The sequence below is a fragment of the Ictalurus punctatus genome, chromosome 8, assembly GCF_001660625.3.
Source record: "Ictalurus punctatus breed USDA103 chromosome 8, Coco_2.0, whole genome shotgun sequence".
Taxonomy (NCBI): domain Eukaryota; kingdom Metazoa; phylum Chordata; class Actinopteri; order Siluriformes; family Ictaluridae; genus Ictalurus; species Ictalurus punctatus.
The window spans coordinates 9121882-9140733 of NC_030423.2; the positions used below are offsets into that span (position 1 = coordinate 9121882).

The window sequence follows — 18852 nt, forward strand, 5'->3', positions numbered from 1 at the left end:
CATTTTAAGGTATATATCTTAACACATAGCAGTGTAGATGCATTTGGTCAGATATTAAAAATGTTATTTGCTCTTCATTATGCGACATTTGTGACACTGTTCATGAGAAATGTCCAACAGTTTTCCTTTCCTCTCGCCTGGTGTTTCGGCAGTTTTCTGGTGAATCCAGATCTCAACAAGAAAACACAACGATTCGTCCTAGCACCTTTCTAAGGATAGGCGTATTGCCCATGAGTGAAATCTTCCACATTTCACCGGCTGACATATGACCTGGGAGGATCTGAAGGTTGTTGTCAAATCCCTTCTTGAGTGTTCCTGGTGCTCCCACTTTGACCAGCGCCACTCTTGGCTTGGGGTTCATCCTGCTTATCTCCAGATCCTTGTTTTTGCAGAAAATTTTCAGTCTCCTTGAGCATGACGGACGCATCGTCTGGAATGGCAATGTCTGTCAGCCGACACGTCCTCTCTCATTTATTGTGGAGCACTGTGTCAGGACGGTTGGCTAGTATCATCTGGTCAGTGAGGATAGGCACATCCCACATGGATGCTGTCTTGTTGATGTTGATGATTTTGTCAGGGACGTGCTCATAGTACTTGTCAGGTACTTCCCTCAGGTGCTTGCACATGGACCAGTGAATGTATCTGGAAACGTTGTTATGTCTCTGAGTGTACTTAATCATCATGCAACCAGTGACTATGTGGCTGATGTCTCCTTTTTATTATTATTATTATTATTATTATTATTATTATTATTATTATTATTGTTGTTGTTGTTGTTGTTGTTGTTATTTTTATTGTTATTATTATTATCATTATCATCATCAGCATTATTATTACTATTATTATTAATAATAACAATAATAATAATAATAATGATGATGATAATTTTAATAATAATAATTTTTTTTTGATATCACAATAGAATACATTACATTTATAAATCATTTTTAAAACAATGAGACACCTTTCCACTGCAGGATACTTGTGTCACATCAAACTTGCCGTTCCCTTCTAAAGTGTGCCTGACAACCAGGTGCAAGATGTTTTGCCCCGCTGTACTGGTTACACCACACGCCCACTCCAGTACCAATAAATTGGTAGCATGGAAATGTGCTGAAGGCGTCCTCAATCCACATCACTAAATCACCTGTCAAGAAAGGCTATGTGCCATACATAAACCTGTCACAGTATTTTTATGATTTATGATGGGTTTTTATAGCTGCAGGTTATTTTGTGCTACTGCCCTGTGATTCTTGCTTATGACAAAAAATCCTTGAAATTAATCTGCTGTGACACCTTAGTGGGACGTGTAGATTAGCTGGCTTGGCTCGACAAGAACTGAGTCTGAATTATTTGGGTGTCAAAGATATTATTCTGGAATTCCTGTATGAAAAGTAACCCAGTTTTCTTAGCTTTCTTGACAAGGACAAGAGAATTTTATTGTCTTTGTTGTGCATATTTTATAAAATAATAAAGTAATAGTGAGAGAGAGAGAGAGATGCAGGAGATATGTAGGAAATCTGTGCTCTGTGTTTTAAGACTTAAAACCAAAAATCTGTTTTCAAAGGACATAAGCAGACAAATGGCGTTAGTCAAAAACTATTTGGAGTTAGAAAATTATATTGGAAAACAGGAAAAAAACACAGTATCATAAGCAAATTGCACTGTCGCAGAACACTAGTTACATATTCAACTGTGGTTCTATGAATAGCAGATAACTGCTGTTTTTGGTGAATATCACTATGATGCCCTCTGGTACACGAAGTGTACATGAAGTGAAAAGTGATGTAGCATAAATAAATACTTTTGTCATACAACCTTCTTGCTGAGTAGCAGCTCAGAATTCCTGGAGCACAAAACTGCTAACTAATGCCCATGAGGAGGAGATGCTTCTCGTAGAGTGGCATTATTAGCTCTGGTTACTTTCCCAGCTTCCAAAAGACTATTAGGCCTGTGGCTAAATACTGTTTTTTTCCCACCGTATCGCACACTTTTCTTGATTAGTTCCCAAGTTACCCGTGGTTGATTATACACAGATTCGGCTCTGAGAGACTAATGAGCCACGGTGGAAGACTTGTGCTTGTGCAGTTAATGTGGGAGTCCCCTGGAAGCCAAGAAGGAGCACCAGGTATTTGTTCACTACCTTATCATTAAACATCAGTCACACGTGCCCATGTCCAATGATGATTGATAAGCAGAGTAAGAACCTGAGAAATCAATCGGAGTTTCATTCTAGGTGTATGAATGACCATTTGAGCAGCAGGAGGTCACTGGGCTGTATTCAGAGTTGAGTTAAGCAGTGGGGATTTAGTACCATGGGGGGCACAGTGGCTTAGTGGTTAGCACGTTTGCATTGCACCTCTGGGGTTGTGGGTTCAAAATCTATTCACGACCCTATGTGCATGTTCTTCCCACAAACTCCATTTTTCTCCCATCAGTCCAGTAGGCTAATTGGCATTTCTAAAATTGCCCAGAGTTTGTGAATGTGTGTACAATTGTGCCCTGCGATGGGTTGGCACTCCCCACCCTGTGCCCCAAGTTCCCTGGGATAGGCTCCAGGCTCCCTGCGACCCTGTGTAGGATAAGCAATATGGAAATGGTTGGATGGTTGGATTTAATAACATAATTGCTCACATTGGTATTCAGACTTCAGACATAACTACAACCTACATAACTACAGTGCTATTCAGAAGTTGTCCGAGAGTTTTCATTTTACTTGTGCTATATCCGCACAAGTGACGAGCAATATTATTTTGATTTAACCACAATATGTCCTACTGAAATTTATATTTTGGACCATACAAACTACTGAATGTTATTTGAGGCCAATATTAAATACATAAATATGACCCTATTGGTTCATTAATAGTATCATAACTTTAAAAGTTACCATGATATGTTTTTTTCTTCTTCTTCTTCTGGATGGTTGACATTAAAGGCGATAGTACAGTGCTGAGAAAAAGTATTTGACCCCATCCTGATTTCTTCTTTTAGTGTGTATATCTCATACTAAATTGTTTCAGAAATGAAAGCAAAATCTTAGATAAAACAAAGGCAACCTGAGTAAACACAAAATACAGTCTATCAATGATAATGTTATTTATTGAAGCAAAAAAGTTATCCAATACCAACTGGGCCTGTGTGAAAATGTATTTGTCCCCATATTTACTAATTGCACAAATCTATGAAACTGCATTCAGAATGGGTTTCAGCTGGACTAGACACAACCAGGCCTGCTTACTGCAAACCCTGTTCAATCAAATCAACACTTAAATAGAAATTTTCAACAGCATGAAGTTGGTTAAAAGGTCTTACCCAGTAACACACTATGCCAAAGAAATTTCAGAAATGATGAGGAAGAAGGTGATTCATATACATCAGTCTGGGAAGGGTTACAACGCTATTTCAAAGGCTCTGGGACTCCAAAGGACCACAGTGCGAGCCATTATCTCCAAATAGAAAAGTTCAGCACAGTAGTGAACCCTCCCAGAAGTGGCCGACCTTCCAAAATTCCTCCAAAAGCACAGCAACTACTCATCCAGCAAATTACAAAAGAGCCAAGGACAACATCAAAGGACCTACAGGCTTCTCTTGCATCAATAAAGATCACTGTTCATGACTCCACTATCAGAAAGACACTGGGCAAAAATGGCATCCATGGAAGAGTGTCGAGGTGAAAACCACCGCTAACCCAGAAGAACAAACACAGAACCAAACACAGAATTCCACAAAAAGAACATCATACCTACAGTCAAGCATGGTGGTGGAAGTGTGATGGTATGGGGATGCTTTGCTGCTTTGGGGCCTGGGCAACTTATAATAATTAAGGGAAACATTAATTCTGTTCTCTATCAGAAAATCCTAAAGGAGAATGTCCGGTCTTCGGTCTGTAAGTTTAAACTCAAGCAAAACAGGATTATGCAGCAAGAGAATGATCCAAAGCATCCAAAGCAAGTAAGTCCTAGTCCTAGAAGTGAGTGAAAGACTGATCTCCAGTTATTGGAAGCTTTTGGTTGCAGTTATCACTGCTAAAGGTGGCACAACCAGATTTTAAGTTTAAGGGGGCAATTAGTTTTTCACTTGGGTGATAGGTGTTGACTTTTTTGCCTCAATAATAAATAAATAAAAAAAATTTTTAAAAAATCAAAAAACTTTATTGTGTGTTTACTCAGGTTGCCTTTGTTTTATGTTGTATTTCATTTGAAGATCTAAAATTATTTAGTATGAGATGTACACAAAAAAAGAACAAATCACAGCACTGTATCCTAATCTGAGACAATACATCTCATGCATTGTTTTTTTGTTAGTTTGTTTTTTGTTTGTTGTTGTTGTTGTTGTTTTGTTTGTTTGTTTGTTTGTTTTTTACGGATAGAAGTTAGAAATTAGTAACTAATCAGTAACTACATTAAAACTGTAAAAAATAAAAATAAAAAAAAAATTATGTGGCGTTACAAGAGTGAGGAATGTACAGGTTTAATACTAGTTTTAGCCAGAATTAAGGAACTGTCTCCATGGAGATTCCTGTTGTTTTCTTTTCTTTCTTCTAACCAAGTAATTATATATTTTTCTCCTCTTGCTTTCGGCTAGCTTCAGAAGAGTTAGAACCTCACCTTGGACCCCAGAACTAATGTGCATCCACAAACCTTTTACTCAGAAATAATCTTTTTGTAATTTTGAGAACACCGTTGTAAGACATTTACCAAGGTGAATGTGTTATGGATATTTACATTGTCAGCACTCACGCTAGCTACACACCAGCACACATATGTGAATGTACAAACCCCATGTCTTTATTGACCTTTCATTTTCTCATAATCACAGTATGCAGCATGCATTTATACATCCACCTTCAATTTATTTATTAATGCATAAGAATATTCACTTTTAATGATGTGCCTATTATTGCAGTCTTTTCTATGGCAGCATTTGTAGTTCTGGTTTATTTATGATATTATAGATTTTTTTTTCTTTGTGTTTTTGACCTCTTAGATGAGTGAGTCAGTATGGCAGTTTGAACTCCAGGAGAGAAACACCATGTTCTTTCAGCAAGCTGAATAAATTGAGACCAAAGGTTCACTATGACTAAGATATGTGACTAATATAATTGCGTGGTGCTTTTTTTTCTATTTGTGTGGTTTCTTTACAGAATGCTGGGGTGCATGATTTTAGCTAATTATACTGAAAAAGCAGGAACAGTAAACGGATTTGTGAAATCTGTGTCCAGTGTATCAAGTGTATACCTATACTGTAGTACCTAACTGACAAATAATCACACTGACTTTATTTAATTATTACTTTAAAGTAATTTTAGGCACAATTTTAGTGAGAAGAATAATTTAGCCATTTTTATTATGTAATTGAATCTAAGACACTATGGAGGGAAAAAGGCATAAACATGGAAAATGTATATATATATATATATTTTTTATCAATAAAAGAGACTTTACCTTAATGCCAAGGATCTATTTAGCCAGAGCTTAATTTGAGCCTTTTTATGTGGATCCGCCATCTCTGTAGCTGGATGTTTAAAGTCTCACACAGCAATATTATCAAAACACATAGTTTTAGTTTTTAATTCACCAAAAATAAAATAGAACCAAAAAAAAACTGCAATGAAAAGGCTAATCTTATATTACTGCTACTGGCTTATTGCCAATTAATAGCCTTTTTCACATAATGTAATAATTTCAAGTTCAAAGGTCACCTGAATTCATTGTCACGAAGCGAAGCCTACAGCATGCGTTGTTGAGTGTGTCATGGTGAAAAGAAAGCGGTTATCATTAACAGCGTTTTTTAAGAACACAAACAACGACGGAGAAATACTAAATAGGCAAGACTCCAAGAGAGCGAGCAGCAGCAGGTCACTGATGAAGCAGTTTGGCGACCATTCCCAAGATTAAGAGAGATAATGCTAGCCTGATTGTGGAAGGTTTTTAGAACTACTTACGAGGCTAAATGTTGTCAACCTGTGCATGGCTTTGAAAGTGAGATTGACTGCCCAGAATTAAAAGGAGTTACCAGCCCACGTACAGTCATTTAAGCTTTTAGGGAGTACAGGGACTCAAATACACAAAATGTTTCTGAAGGACTGAGGCAGTTGTTGGCTACTGTGAGTACCATACCGATCTCGAGTGGACTCTCAGTGGGTTTTAAAATGAATTAAAAGAAAGATAAGTCATAGTTTTCTAAAGGGTAAAAAGGAGAAAAAGAACATGCATCATTGTGGGGTTTTTTTTTTTTAATTTTAGGGGTAGTTTGGGGTACATTTATTAGTTTTAGGACTGTTTTAAGCATACATAAGGTACACATTTCATTAGGAGCATAACTCCTTGCAACCAGGGGTTTTACTGTGGGAGATTTAAATGTCATGTCTCTTCATCCAGTTACATAACTGGTACACTAAAGCCAATCTACTATTTTAAAAAAAAAAAAGAAAGGAAAAAAAAGGAAATTGGTGAAAAGTTTTTAAATACAGATAGATTGTATGCTTCTTTATGGCAACAACATGCAGAAGAGGGTAATTATCACTCCACACTTAAGCTTTACCTTGAGAAAATAACAGTGCTGAGCCATTCTTTGTAATGTTTAACAAGCCCGGATGGATTGTGGGCCTCTGCTCCGTGCAGAACATTTCAGTCTTCTTTACAGTGCCGTCCACTAATATTGGCACCCTTGGTAAATATGAGTAAAGAAGGCCCTGAAAAATTGTCTTTATTGTTCAAAGAATTCACAAAAATACTCTGCTCTCATGGATATCAAATAATTGCAAACAAAACACAGGTTTATCAAAACAAATATCTTTGCTAAGTATAGGTGTTCAACAATTATTGACACCCTTTTAGTCAATACTTTGTGCTGCCTCCCTTTGCCAAGATCACAGCTCTGAGTCTTCTCCTATAATGCCTGATGAGGTTGGAGAATACATGGCAAGGGATCTGAGACCATTCCTCCACACAGAATCTCTCCAGATCCTTTTCTGATATTTGAGTCCATGATGCCATGTATCCTAAGAAAATGTCCAGGTGCTCTGGCAGAAAAACATCCCCAAAATATTAAAGAGCCTCCATCATATTTAACCATGAGCATGAGGTACTTTTCCATATGGCTACCTCTCTGTGTGCGCCAAAATCAACTCTGGGGTTTATTGCCAAAAAGCTCTATTTGGTTTCATCTGACCATAGAAGCTGATCCCAGCTGAAGTTCCAGTCGTGTCTGGCAAACTGAAGAGTTTGTTTTTGGATGAGAGTTGAGTTTTTTTCTTGAAACCCTTCCAAACAACTTGTGGTGATGTAGGTGACTTCGGATTGTAGTTTTGGAGCCTTTCTGACCCCAAGATGCAATTAACTTCCGCAATTCTCCAGATGTGATCATTGGATATTTTTTGGCCACTTGAACCATCCTCTTCACAGTGCGTTGAGACAATATAGACACACGTCCTCTTCCAGGTTGATTCATAACATTTCCAGTTGACTGGAATTTCTTAATTATTGCCCTGATGGTGGAAATGGGCATTTTCAATGCTTGTGCTATTTTCTTAAAGCCACTTCCCATTTTGTGAAGCTCAACAACTTTTTGTCACACATCACAGCTATATTCTTGGTCTTACTCCTTGTTATGAATGACTAAGGAAATTTGGCCTGTGAAACAGGAAGTCATGACTGAACAATTTCCTGTTCGTAGTTTCCCAGGTATACTAAAAATATCAAAGGGAATATACTTCAAATTTATTTTCCGCATAGAAATTGACAGGGGTGCCATTAAATGTTCCACAACTATATTTAACAACCATTTTTAAAAAATAAACTTGTGTTGTGTTTGCAATTGTTTGATATCCATGAGAGCAGAGTATTTTTGTGATTTTTTTTTATTATTATTTGAAGAAATTATTTGAACAAAAAATCAAACAGTTAAACAATAAAGGCAATTTTTCACAGCCTTCTTTGCTCATATTTACCAAGGGTGCCAATATTAGTGGAGGACACTGTATATTCTTTAGTTTTTCTTAGATGTCAAATCCAGGGACAGAGAAGAAGAAAAAAAAAAACGAATTGTTTCTCATTGACTTTGGCTTTCTGTAATAATTCTGGTGTTGATTTGGTTGATAGAGGTCATTAACTTAATGCTATTTTTGCTTGTTCTCTTGAATAATCCCAATAATTTTTAACTGTGCTTCATTCACCATCAGTATAACATGAGGTGATTAGAAATTTGACTGCTTCAGCAAACAAATCAGCTGCAATCACATTAGAACATTTCTGCTCCCTGTCATTCATTTTCTCTGCTCACCCCAAATCATCACTTACTATGCTGTTTATTGCCTTTATTTTTTGTTCTCTGTGCATTAAGCTTGAGTATTTACATCATCAGAATGGCATAACCCATTTTAGTCCCTTATATTGGTGAGGGTTTCTGACAAACAGCTGATTTCCTCGCTCTCACGATAGTATTCATAAAATTCATACAATTAATTAGAGGCATTTGTTTATGTGCTCATCAAAATTAAAAGGTACCTTGTGTGCGGCAGACAATCTGTCATTTCTTCTAGTTGGAGACAGAGGTGTAATTGTCCAACATTACGATCACATTTACACCTGATCATTTCTTGCATCATTTATCTAGATAGCATTCTGATAAGATTTTAATCGCATGCATTTTCACTTGTAGTCAAGACTGAATTCTGATTGCTGTATTATGCATTAATATGCAAACTAGCTCGTTAAATTAAAACACTAACTTCTCCTTGTTTGTAATGAATACGACGGCTGTCAAATGCAAATGGAGAAACAAATGTGTTTGTATAACATGGCAAAAATGTGTCTGAGACCTCCTGAAGTGGTTTGAAGGATCGGATTTAAAATGTGGCTTGAGTGTAATAAATCTGTCATTTTTCAGTGGATAATCTCCACCTGACCATAATCCTGTTATTCAAATAGATGAAATAACCAAGTGTAAAAAGGTCTTTGGTTTAGGAATCTTCTCACGTGCTCACGTGGTCCTCTGAATATTATGCAGGAAGGATAGAATCCAAGAGGAGCTTTATGAAACATGGCATTTAGTCTGCAAGAAGATATAATTATTGCAATTTGTAATTTCAAGTAAAAAAAAAAAAATGTTATTTTTTGCTGAAAAAAAAAAAAAAGTATGCCAAAAGGGGTTCAAAAGACCTTTGTGTAATTTTCTAGGCGTGATATAAAAATGCACTTTAGTACTAAATAGTGGGAGAGACAGGGAAATTAGAGAGAAGAGAAAATTAGGTTCAGTCAGGCATCACAGGATGCTCTAGCCATTTTTAAAGGAGCCTGAAACAATGAAACAATAGACTTGGGGCAGACAATATTTTCTGTTTGGTCTCCAAGAATATTGCAGTTTGCTGAACCTCTAATTTACATTAAAGGCTGAGCAGAGTATAGCATTGTGTTTGAACCACTTGATTCACCCATTCTTTTATACATTATAATTATTAAATTACTTGGTAAGACTGTATAATTAGGATTCTTTATTTAGTCCCTCAGTTTTTCATCTCTTGTGTTTTTCAGGTGTGACGACTGTACTGACCATGACAACTCTGAGTATTAGTGCCCGTAACTCACTACCTAAAGTGGCCTACGCCACCGCCATGGACTGGTTTATCGCCGTGTGCTACGCTTTTGTCTTCTCAGCTCTCATTGAATTTGCTACAGTCAACTATTTCACCAAACGTGGCTGGGCCTGGGATGGCAAGAGCGTTGTCAACGACAAGGTAAAAAAACGTGTGTATTTAACAGCATTATATGTTAATGTGATTGATGAACATGCTGATAAATGTTCATTAAAATCTTGGCTTATTATTCATCTATTCATCTTAGCTTATTGTTCAGCTATTATTATTCAGCTACGTAAAACAAATTTAGCTAACAACAGGAAAACTAATAGAAAAGGTATTTAGTTAGGAGAGGGAGAGGAATGCAAGTCTAAACCCGATGTCAGTTTAAATGGTTAATAATCCTACTGTGTTAGTAAAGCTACAGCTTTTTAGTTTTCCTGTGTTTGTCATACACAGGCAGGTATTTGTTAGAGTGAGACAAAAAACAGTCAGATGGATGAATATAAAAGTGAAGAGACAGTGTGCGAGACACTTTATAAACGTATATACATATAGGAAGATAAAATACGGATTTCACCATAAACAAACATTACTTCGTTTTGTATAAATATACTCAGAAAAAAAAGAAACACCCCTTTTTAAGGAAACTATATTTTAAAGATAATTTTGTAAAATCCAAATAAGCTTTACAAATCTTTATGGGAAGGGGTTTAAACGATGTTTTTCATGCTTGCTCAATGAACCATAAACAATTATTGCACATGCACCTGTGGAACAGTCCTTAAGACACAAACACTTTACAGGCGGTAGGCAATTAAGATCGCAGTTACAATAAGTTAGGACACTAAAGAGACCTTTCTACTGACTCTGAAAAACACCAGAAGAAAGATGCCTAGGGTTCCTGCTCACCTGAGTGGACATGCCATAGACCTGCTGCAGGGAGGCATGAGGACTGCAGATGTGGCCAGAGCAATAAACTGCAATGTCTGTAATGTAAGACATCTAAGACAGTGCTCCAGGGAGACAGGAAGGACAGCTGATCGTCCTTGCAGTGGAAAATTAAATGTAACCATGTGTCCCCCCAGACGTGATCGAGAACTTGCAAATGCCTTGGTGAAAGAGTGGAGTAACATCTCACAGCAAGAACTGACAAATCTGGTGCAGTCCATGAGGCTGAGATGCACTGTAGTACTTAAAGCAGCTGGAGGCCAGATACTGACTGATACTTTTGATATCAAACCCACCCCCCCACTCCATTATTCAGGGCCTCAATATTAAATTTCTGTTGATCAAATGTCTGTGAAACTTGTTCAGTTTATGTCTCAGTTGTTGAATGTTTTTATGTTAATACAAATATTTACACATCTTAAGAAATTTGCTGGAAATAAAAACAGTTGAATGTGAGAGGACGTTTCTTTTTTGCTGAGTATAGATCATAATTTGTCATGAAGTACACTCTGGCTCCTCTTTCCCCAGCTGTCTTTCTCCTATACCATCTTCTCATAGTCGCATGACTTGTTCTCAGTTTATGATTAATTGGCAAGGAACATATGGCAGACAGGTTGGCAATAAAGTACTGTAAAAGATATTTACAGTAAAGTACTAGAATATCTTACATAGTATAAAATAACACATAATCAAGTATATTTGCTCATATGTTATTGTGTTTGTCTTTTTTATTTTTGGGATCAAATATTTATTGAAAATGAGGAGCCATTATGTGACAAAGCTATGGATTTTATATATTAAAGGAACAAAAAAAAAACTTTTTATACATACATGCATGAAAAAAATAAACAAAATTGTATTATTATTATTATTTTATTATCTCACTAGTACACATGAAAAAGGGGCAGATCTAAATAACTACAAAAGGACTTTTTAGCTTATCAATCCAAATATCCAAGGTAGTTTTGTTTGCGCAATTAATTTGAGCTGTTGAGGGCTCCATATAGTTGGCATTCAAAAAGGTGAGAATCCATTTTTAAGTGGAATGACAGTTGGGTAGTTTCCACCAACCTGCAGTCATTTTCATAGCCGCTATGACACCAGCTAGATCAACTCACTTGCTGAGTTGAAGAAAGATAACTGGTACTTTCATCTGCCACAATTTACATAAGGGATCAATTGTGACATTTGCTTGTCCACTGGGAGTGTAATATACAGTATGTTGCTTCCACCAAAATTTGGTCATATTAAAAAATATAATTAAGTGAGTGAATGGGCGCAGGACATTGCTATAAAACACTATGTGCTTTCAGCACTGACCTTAGCTGCAGTTGTTGATTTCATTGAACAAATGTAATCTCTCATCATTATAAATATCCCTTAACTTAAGAATACCTACAGTCCCCTCCAAAACTATTGGAATGGCAAGGCCAATTCAATTGTTAGTGCTATACACCAAATACATTTGGGTTTAAGATCAAAAGATGAATATGAGATGAGAGTTTAGGATTTTAGCTTTTATTTCCTGGTATTTACATCTAGATGTGTTAAACACAATAAAACATAGAACCTTTTGTATCAGACCACCCAATTTTTAGCCAAGCAAAAGTACAGGAACAGATAATTCTTGAAGTAAATTAAAGTAAGTAACACTTAATATTTGTTTGCAAATCTCTTGCTTGCAATAACTGCATCAAGCCTGTGTCTCACTGACATCACCAAACTGTTGGTTTCTTATTTTGTGATGCTTTTTCAAGCTTTTACTGCTGCCTCTTTCCGTTGTTGTTTGTTTCAGGGGGTTTCTCCCTTCAGTCTCCTCTTCAGGAGGTGAAATGCATGCTCAGTTGGCTTAAGGTCTGGTGTCTAACTTAGCCAGTCTAAAACCTTCCACTTTTTTCCCCTGATGAAGTCCTCTGTTGAGTTGGCAGTGTGTTTTGGATCATTGTCTTGCTGTATGATAAAGTTCCTCCCAATTCATTTGGATGCATTTCTTTGCAAATTGGTAGACAACATGTTCCTGTAAACTTCCGAATTTATTCTGCTGCTACCGTCATGAGTTACATCATCAGTAAAGATTAGTGAGCCTATTCCAGAAGTAGCCATGCAAGCCCAAGTCATGACACTACCTCCACCATGCTTGAATGATGAGCTTTTATGTTTTGGATCCTGAGCAGATCCACACTTTGGCCTTTCCATCATTTTTGTAGTGGTTAATCTTGGTTCAGGAACTTTTGTTGCTTATTTCTGTATTTCTTTTCGAATCTGTCTTTCCTATTCTTACTGCTGATGAGTGGTTTGCGTCTTGTGGTATGGCCTCTATTTTTCTGCTCTCAAAGTCTTCTTTGAATGGAGGATTGTGATACCTTCACTCCTGCCCTATGGAGGTTGTTGGTGATATCATCAGCTGTTGTTTTCCTTGGCCAACTGTTTGAATGTCTATTGCTCAGTACACTAATAGTTGATTTTTTTTTTTTCAGGACATTCCAAATTGTTGTACTGGCTATGCTCAATGTTTGTATAGTGCCTCTGATTGATTTTCCTTCTTTTCTCAGCTTAAAAATGGCTTGCTTTTCTCCCATAGACAGCTCTCTGATCTTCGTGGTGGCTTATCCTTTTTAACAACAAATGCAGTCTTCACAAGTGAAACTGTGGTAGAAGGCTAAAACCAAGAGTAGATGGTAGATGGCGTTCCAATAGTTTTGTAGAGGAGTGTATATTTTCCCACTGAGAACCAGAGATAGGTCTCCCTCCAATTAGAATATAATAAGGGCCTTATTGTGGAATATAGATGGAATATAGATGAACGAGTATGCCAACTACAAGAAATATAACAATGCAATACTATTGTTTTCCATGTCCGTATAAGATGAGAGATGATATGACCAAAATGTAATTTATATTTCTTGTGTTTCCAAAGATGCACCGTATTTTACTCTAATGAATGCCGGGATACAGAAATATGTGGATCAAACCAAATAACTAATGGCCTGATGAATATGTTTGTCTTTTGATGATGGATTAGCCTGTGTAATGTTGGGGGGGAAATCAGTGATAATTAAATTAAGCCATGACTTGATAAATGACACTCTAATTAGAAAACAAGTGACATTTGCCAGTTGATATTAATGTATTACTTTAGTATAATATATATTATACAGTACATTGTGAATATGAGTGTGTAGGAGTTCTGATAATTGTATATTTCATTTTCATTTATCATATATATCTATCATTTATCTTAGAAAATAAGGTCACTTTACTCATCAAGCCTTGCCACATACAATGAACTCTAAATGACATACAGTGACATACAATGAACTCTCATACCTGAGTTGCTGCTAGGTAAATCAGCTTGCATTCATTGGTTTACAAACAGACGCACAGACTGATACTCTCTGCATACTCAAACTACTGCATATGACACCATTTTGACTTACAAATGTAAGTCGACTAATAGTGCACCACTGTTTGAGTTCAATTTCCAGGTTGAAATGACCTCTAATACAATTTGTAATGCAGTTACAAAGGCTCCGCTCTGAAAATTACATTTCTCCTGGCATGCTGTCAGTCATGTCTCCTTAGATCCAGCAACTCTAATTGAGGTCTTAACAGGAGGCTTTTCTCCCCCCTGAAATCAATTTACATCAGACCTTTCATACGTTTTCCTGTCAGAAACATTGCAAGCACTTACAAATGACAGATTTTGAGAGAAAAACAACATTTGCGGCCCTTATTTTATCCTACATTCATTGTGTTCTTTGCTGTTCATTGTGTACATGTTTTAATTTATACTCAGTGTGATTTATTTAACTCCTCTGAAAATCGTTCCCTTATTCTCACCATTTATTTTCCTTACACAGAAGAAGGAGAAAGCCTCCGTGATTAAGAAAAACAACGCATACGCAGTGGCTGTTGCGAACTACGCTCCCAACATCACCAAGGACTCTGTCCTGCCCACCATCGCTAAAGGTGGAGTTGCAGAAGCAGGCAAGGCCAAAACTGAGAGTAAACCAGCCGAGAACAAGAAAACCTTCAACAGCGTGAGTAAGATCGACCGTATGTCCCGCATCATGTTCCCTGTGCTCTTCGGAACCTTCAACCTGGTTTATTGGGCCACCTATTTAAACAGAGAACCCGTTATCAAGGACATGGTCCCCTCCAACCAATGATGCTCTTTAGTAGCGCTGAAGATACAGGACTAAAGAGAAAAGCCAAAAACCATCCAGGGACTTCATACCCTCATTCACACATGAAACCAGTGTCTCGATATCCAGCCACCGAGCTATGGACTGTTGATTGTGTCTCCTCTCTTCTCTCTTTTCTACCGTTTTTCTGCCGCGCTTTTCAAAATGTAAATATGTATTTATGCATAAGATGTGCCCTGTATGGTTTTTTTCTCCAAACATGGCTGTTTGTAACCATTGGGTTTACTGTGTTTATATTTTGCTGTTCCGTGAGTGTTTGTGGATTCTCCTGAAATCAGACTTTGACCTTTGTCTGTGATCTACTCTAGCATATTGTAGTGTACTGTATATGATATAGTTCAATTATTTTTAGTATTTTATTACCATGACATTATTATTTTACCTATTCGTTTGTAATGGTGCTTGTAGACAGTTACCAAGATGAGTAAGAGGTCATGCGAGGAAGAGTCAAAACCTAAACAGAAAAAGAGAAAGAAACATCATATTGCTATCTACATTTTTAGTCTCATCCTTTACTGTGAATTCAGCATTTTTTTTTACATATTGTAAATTTTAAATGATTATAGTACATTAAGAACACAACAGTAAATACTGACTTTTCATCTGTTTAAATTAGATTACATTTATTTATTTATTTTTTTATTCTGTTACATTAAATATTAGTTTTAATGTAAGTTCATTCCGTCTAAAATCAATATCGGGTAAACACTTTTATGGAAAATATGATGTCTTGAGGTATTTATTGTGAACAAACTTTTCAGGCAGGGAAGAGGAAGATATGTTAACAGCACGACTCCCTGAATATATGTTTGTGTGTTTAGTTATTTATTTATTTGTTTGATTTTGAGTATGAACATTTTACCTTGAAAAATCAAAGGACGACCAATTTGGCTATTGATACGCTTGTATTTATTTTTATAACTGTTATTTATATTTTTGTTAATCATGTTTTATTTTAGTGGCATAATGTGGACCAAACACCTGCAAGTGCTTCAAGTAATGCATGTTTACCCTCTATAATGAAGCTCAATATTTTTATATATCTTTATTTATGTCTGAAATATGCTGGACTATGAAGTTGTTCCCCTGTGCAGGACTGATCATGAGCGTAGTTTATCGTATCTGTACAGATGTATAGCATTGCGTGTGATTTTATTTCTAGCATTACAGTCATGTTTAAAGGAAGGAAGTAATTCCATATACAAAGCATGCTGCAGTATTGTCTTGGCTGTACGAGGAAATGGTACATTAAACATTTTGCACGTGATCATTCCTAATTTATCTTCCTTAATTTAATGACAATAGGTGATGTTATTTATTTGTCTGTTTGTATCTGTCTGTCTGGTTATCTATCTATCTTTTTTCCAATTTCAATTACAATCAAGATTTCATATCAGGCAATGTTTTAAGTTGTTTTTTTTTTAAGTAGCTTTAATTGTGTAAACATATTGTGCATCGTGGTTATGCAGAAAGATGTCAGAGCAATAAAAAAAAAAAAAACATTGCAATGCCAGTTGCAGCTGCATAGATATGGAATGTAATAATGCTTTGTAAAAGGCTCATTTAAGTGTTTCATTAACTTGTAGATATTACTGTAATATACGTTCAGATATGGAAAGTGCAAATTTATTCACTGGTTATTAGACCAATTTGCTTTGGGATACTAAAAAACAATGGAAGTGGGATATTTTTTTGTTGTTCATTGTTACATGTTGCTGAATTTTCTGTGTTGAAAACTTCTGTAATGTGCTATTATGATTATAATTTTGTTTTGACCAGTGAATTCAATGTCCTTTTTAATTGCTGACATATCAGATCCAGCACAGATTGTTTTTTTGTTTGTTTGTTTGTTTGTTTTGTCAATGTCAAACCCAATGAATTTGGAAAGTTGTCAGGTGACCAAATCCTTTTTCGATTGCTGCTACGTTTTGCAGCACGTTATAAATAGAGATATTTGCTCTTTCGTTCTTTTTCTTCTTTCAACAGCTTCTTACTGAATTATAATAAAAAAATTAAAAAAAAAAAAAACAATATGCTTAGTGATTTGTCATTGAATTCAAATTGTTAATAAAATTGTTACAAATTCTTGCCTGTGACTAGAAAGCACACCACAAAGAAGCATAAATACACAGAGAGCCGGAGTGCTGTACAGACCTACAAAACAGAAATAAGAGAAATAAGGTCTAATATCTTGGGTTTGAATGGGTCAAGTACATAAAATGGGTCATAAATAAAGTGAAGGTCATTTATCCAAATCACAGTAGGGAATAGTGTTAATAATTACAAATTTATCAGTAACATGACAGATGACTGACACTCTGAATGGCAGCTCTCATTGATGATGGTAGATGAGCTGTCAGAACTGCAAGGAAGTGAGGGACAAAAAGTGTCAGGGCTGTGGAAATATATGTGCTACAATTAAAGTCAATTGCTACTTAAATTGTCAAATGGGAAATACTCAATTGTATACTGTTCACACAAGACATTCATCGACTGAATATTTTTAAAGGCTGTGTGGGTAAATCTGTGGTACAATTTGTTGTCTATTGTTTACTGGCTATGAGTTATTTAGTGAAATAACCTGACAAACATGACATCATACCATAGCAACCCAGGACACGAATACTTTTTAAATATGCAACTGTTTAGATATGTACAGTGGTCCTATGGCAATCCATATGAAGTGACAATCCATTTGAAGTACAATGTTCCTGTTACTAATGATTCTAAATCATCATCAGTAATTGCTTTAGCCTGGTCAGGGTCACAGCTCCTGAGCTTTCCCATAGGAATGACGTGGAAATACACCCTGTATGGGAGGCCAAACCATTGCAGGGAACCATGCACTTGCGCGTTCACACACTCATGATCTAGGGGCAATTATTTTTGCATAGCCAATCTAACTCCAGCAATGTTTTTGGAGGCTGGAGGAAACAATAGAACCTGAAGGAAACCTGGACACATGGAAATGTGGAGAATTGTGAATTTCCACACAGACAGAAACCCAAGCTCAGACCACTGCACCACTGTGCTGATACAAAATGCAATTGAAAAATCTTAAATTGCACCATAATTTGTTTATTAATTATTTTGTCAATTGGAAAATGTTAGACAGTTTTCAAATGAATGACTCAAACCTGATCGAAGACTCCTGCTGTAGCCTGTAACTCCTGTTGATAGAGGTATGGAAAAACCTCCTTGTTCTGATGAGCTGGTGGTTCGTCAGGCTGCTCTGACACTGACGTGCCTGTGATGGAGAGCTCTGTCTAATGTGGAATCCCAAAAATGGAGCTCTAAAAATGGCAGGGGAGGGATAGGTCATTATGTGCAGAAAGACGTCTTCATCAGTCAGAGATAGGAGCAGGTGACAGAAGACATATCTGGATACTTTACACAACACATCATCTTGTTCCACTCCTCTCAGAGACACACATGAGAGACACATGAGAGTGATTGGACAGAAACGAGAAATAAGCTTTAGTCAGTGTTTGCACTTGGATAGGCACATCAACTATTTTTTATTTGCACTCAAACGTTGCATTCAAATGATGTCTTTCTAACCATGTAAGCAAAATTTTGTGACTTCAGAAACGTTGTGACTTAATTTAATGCACTGTCCTTCATATTTCATATCTACCATCTTATGTCATTGTGACTTTCATTTCTAGAAGGAAGACATGCACCACTATCTAAGGACTCAGTCTTCCCTTTTCAAACAAGAAATGAGTTTCAGATACGTCACTGTCTCCCATCAAATAAAATCAACACATAGCCGCAGATAATCATTTGGTGATTCAACAGTGACACTGTAACATAACCAGACAGCATGTTGGCACTCATGAGAGCTGGTACTTGTCAAAGCAACTTAAAATAGAATGATGCAAAACACAAACAAGACTCACATGCCTTTGATTTATATTTACATATTTACTTATATACAATCTTTTTGGCAATATAGTAGCAAATACAGGGTTTGTGTGTGTGTGTGTGTGTGTGTGTGTGTGTGTGTGTGTGTGTGTGTGTGTGTGTGTGTGTGTGTGTGTATACGGTGCTGGTAATAAGTATTGAACGCGGTCAACATTTTTTTTCAGTAGATATATTTCCAATGAGGTTATT

At 36.5% G+C, this 18852-nt stretch overlaps 1 protein-coding gene across 1 annotated transcript in view; it reads left to right on the forward strand.

The window, feature by feature from the left end:
* LOC108268623 (gamma-aminobutyric acid receptor subunit alpha-2) overlaps positions 1–16734 on the forward strand; it is a 58964-nt gene extending 42230 nt beyond the window's left edge. The window contains exons 9-10 of the mRNA XM_017473679.3: positions 9537–9739; positions 14392–16734. Coding sequence (XP_017329168.1) covers positions 9537–9739; positions 14392–14700 — 512 coding nt within the window. The 3' untranslated portion in view covers positions 14701–16734. The remainder of the gene's footprint in view (positions 1–9536; positions 9740–14391) is intronic.
* Positions 16735–18852: the final 2118 nt, after the last annotated feature.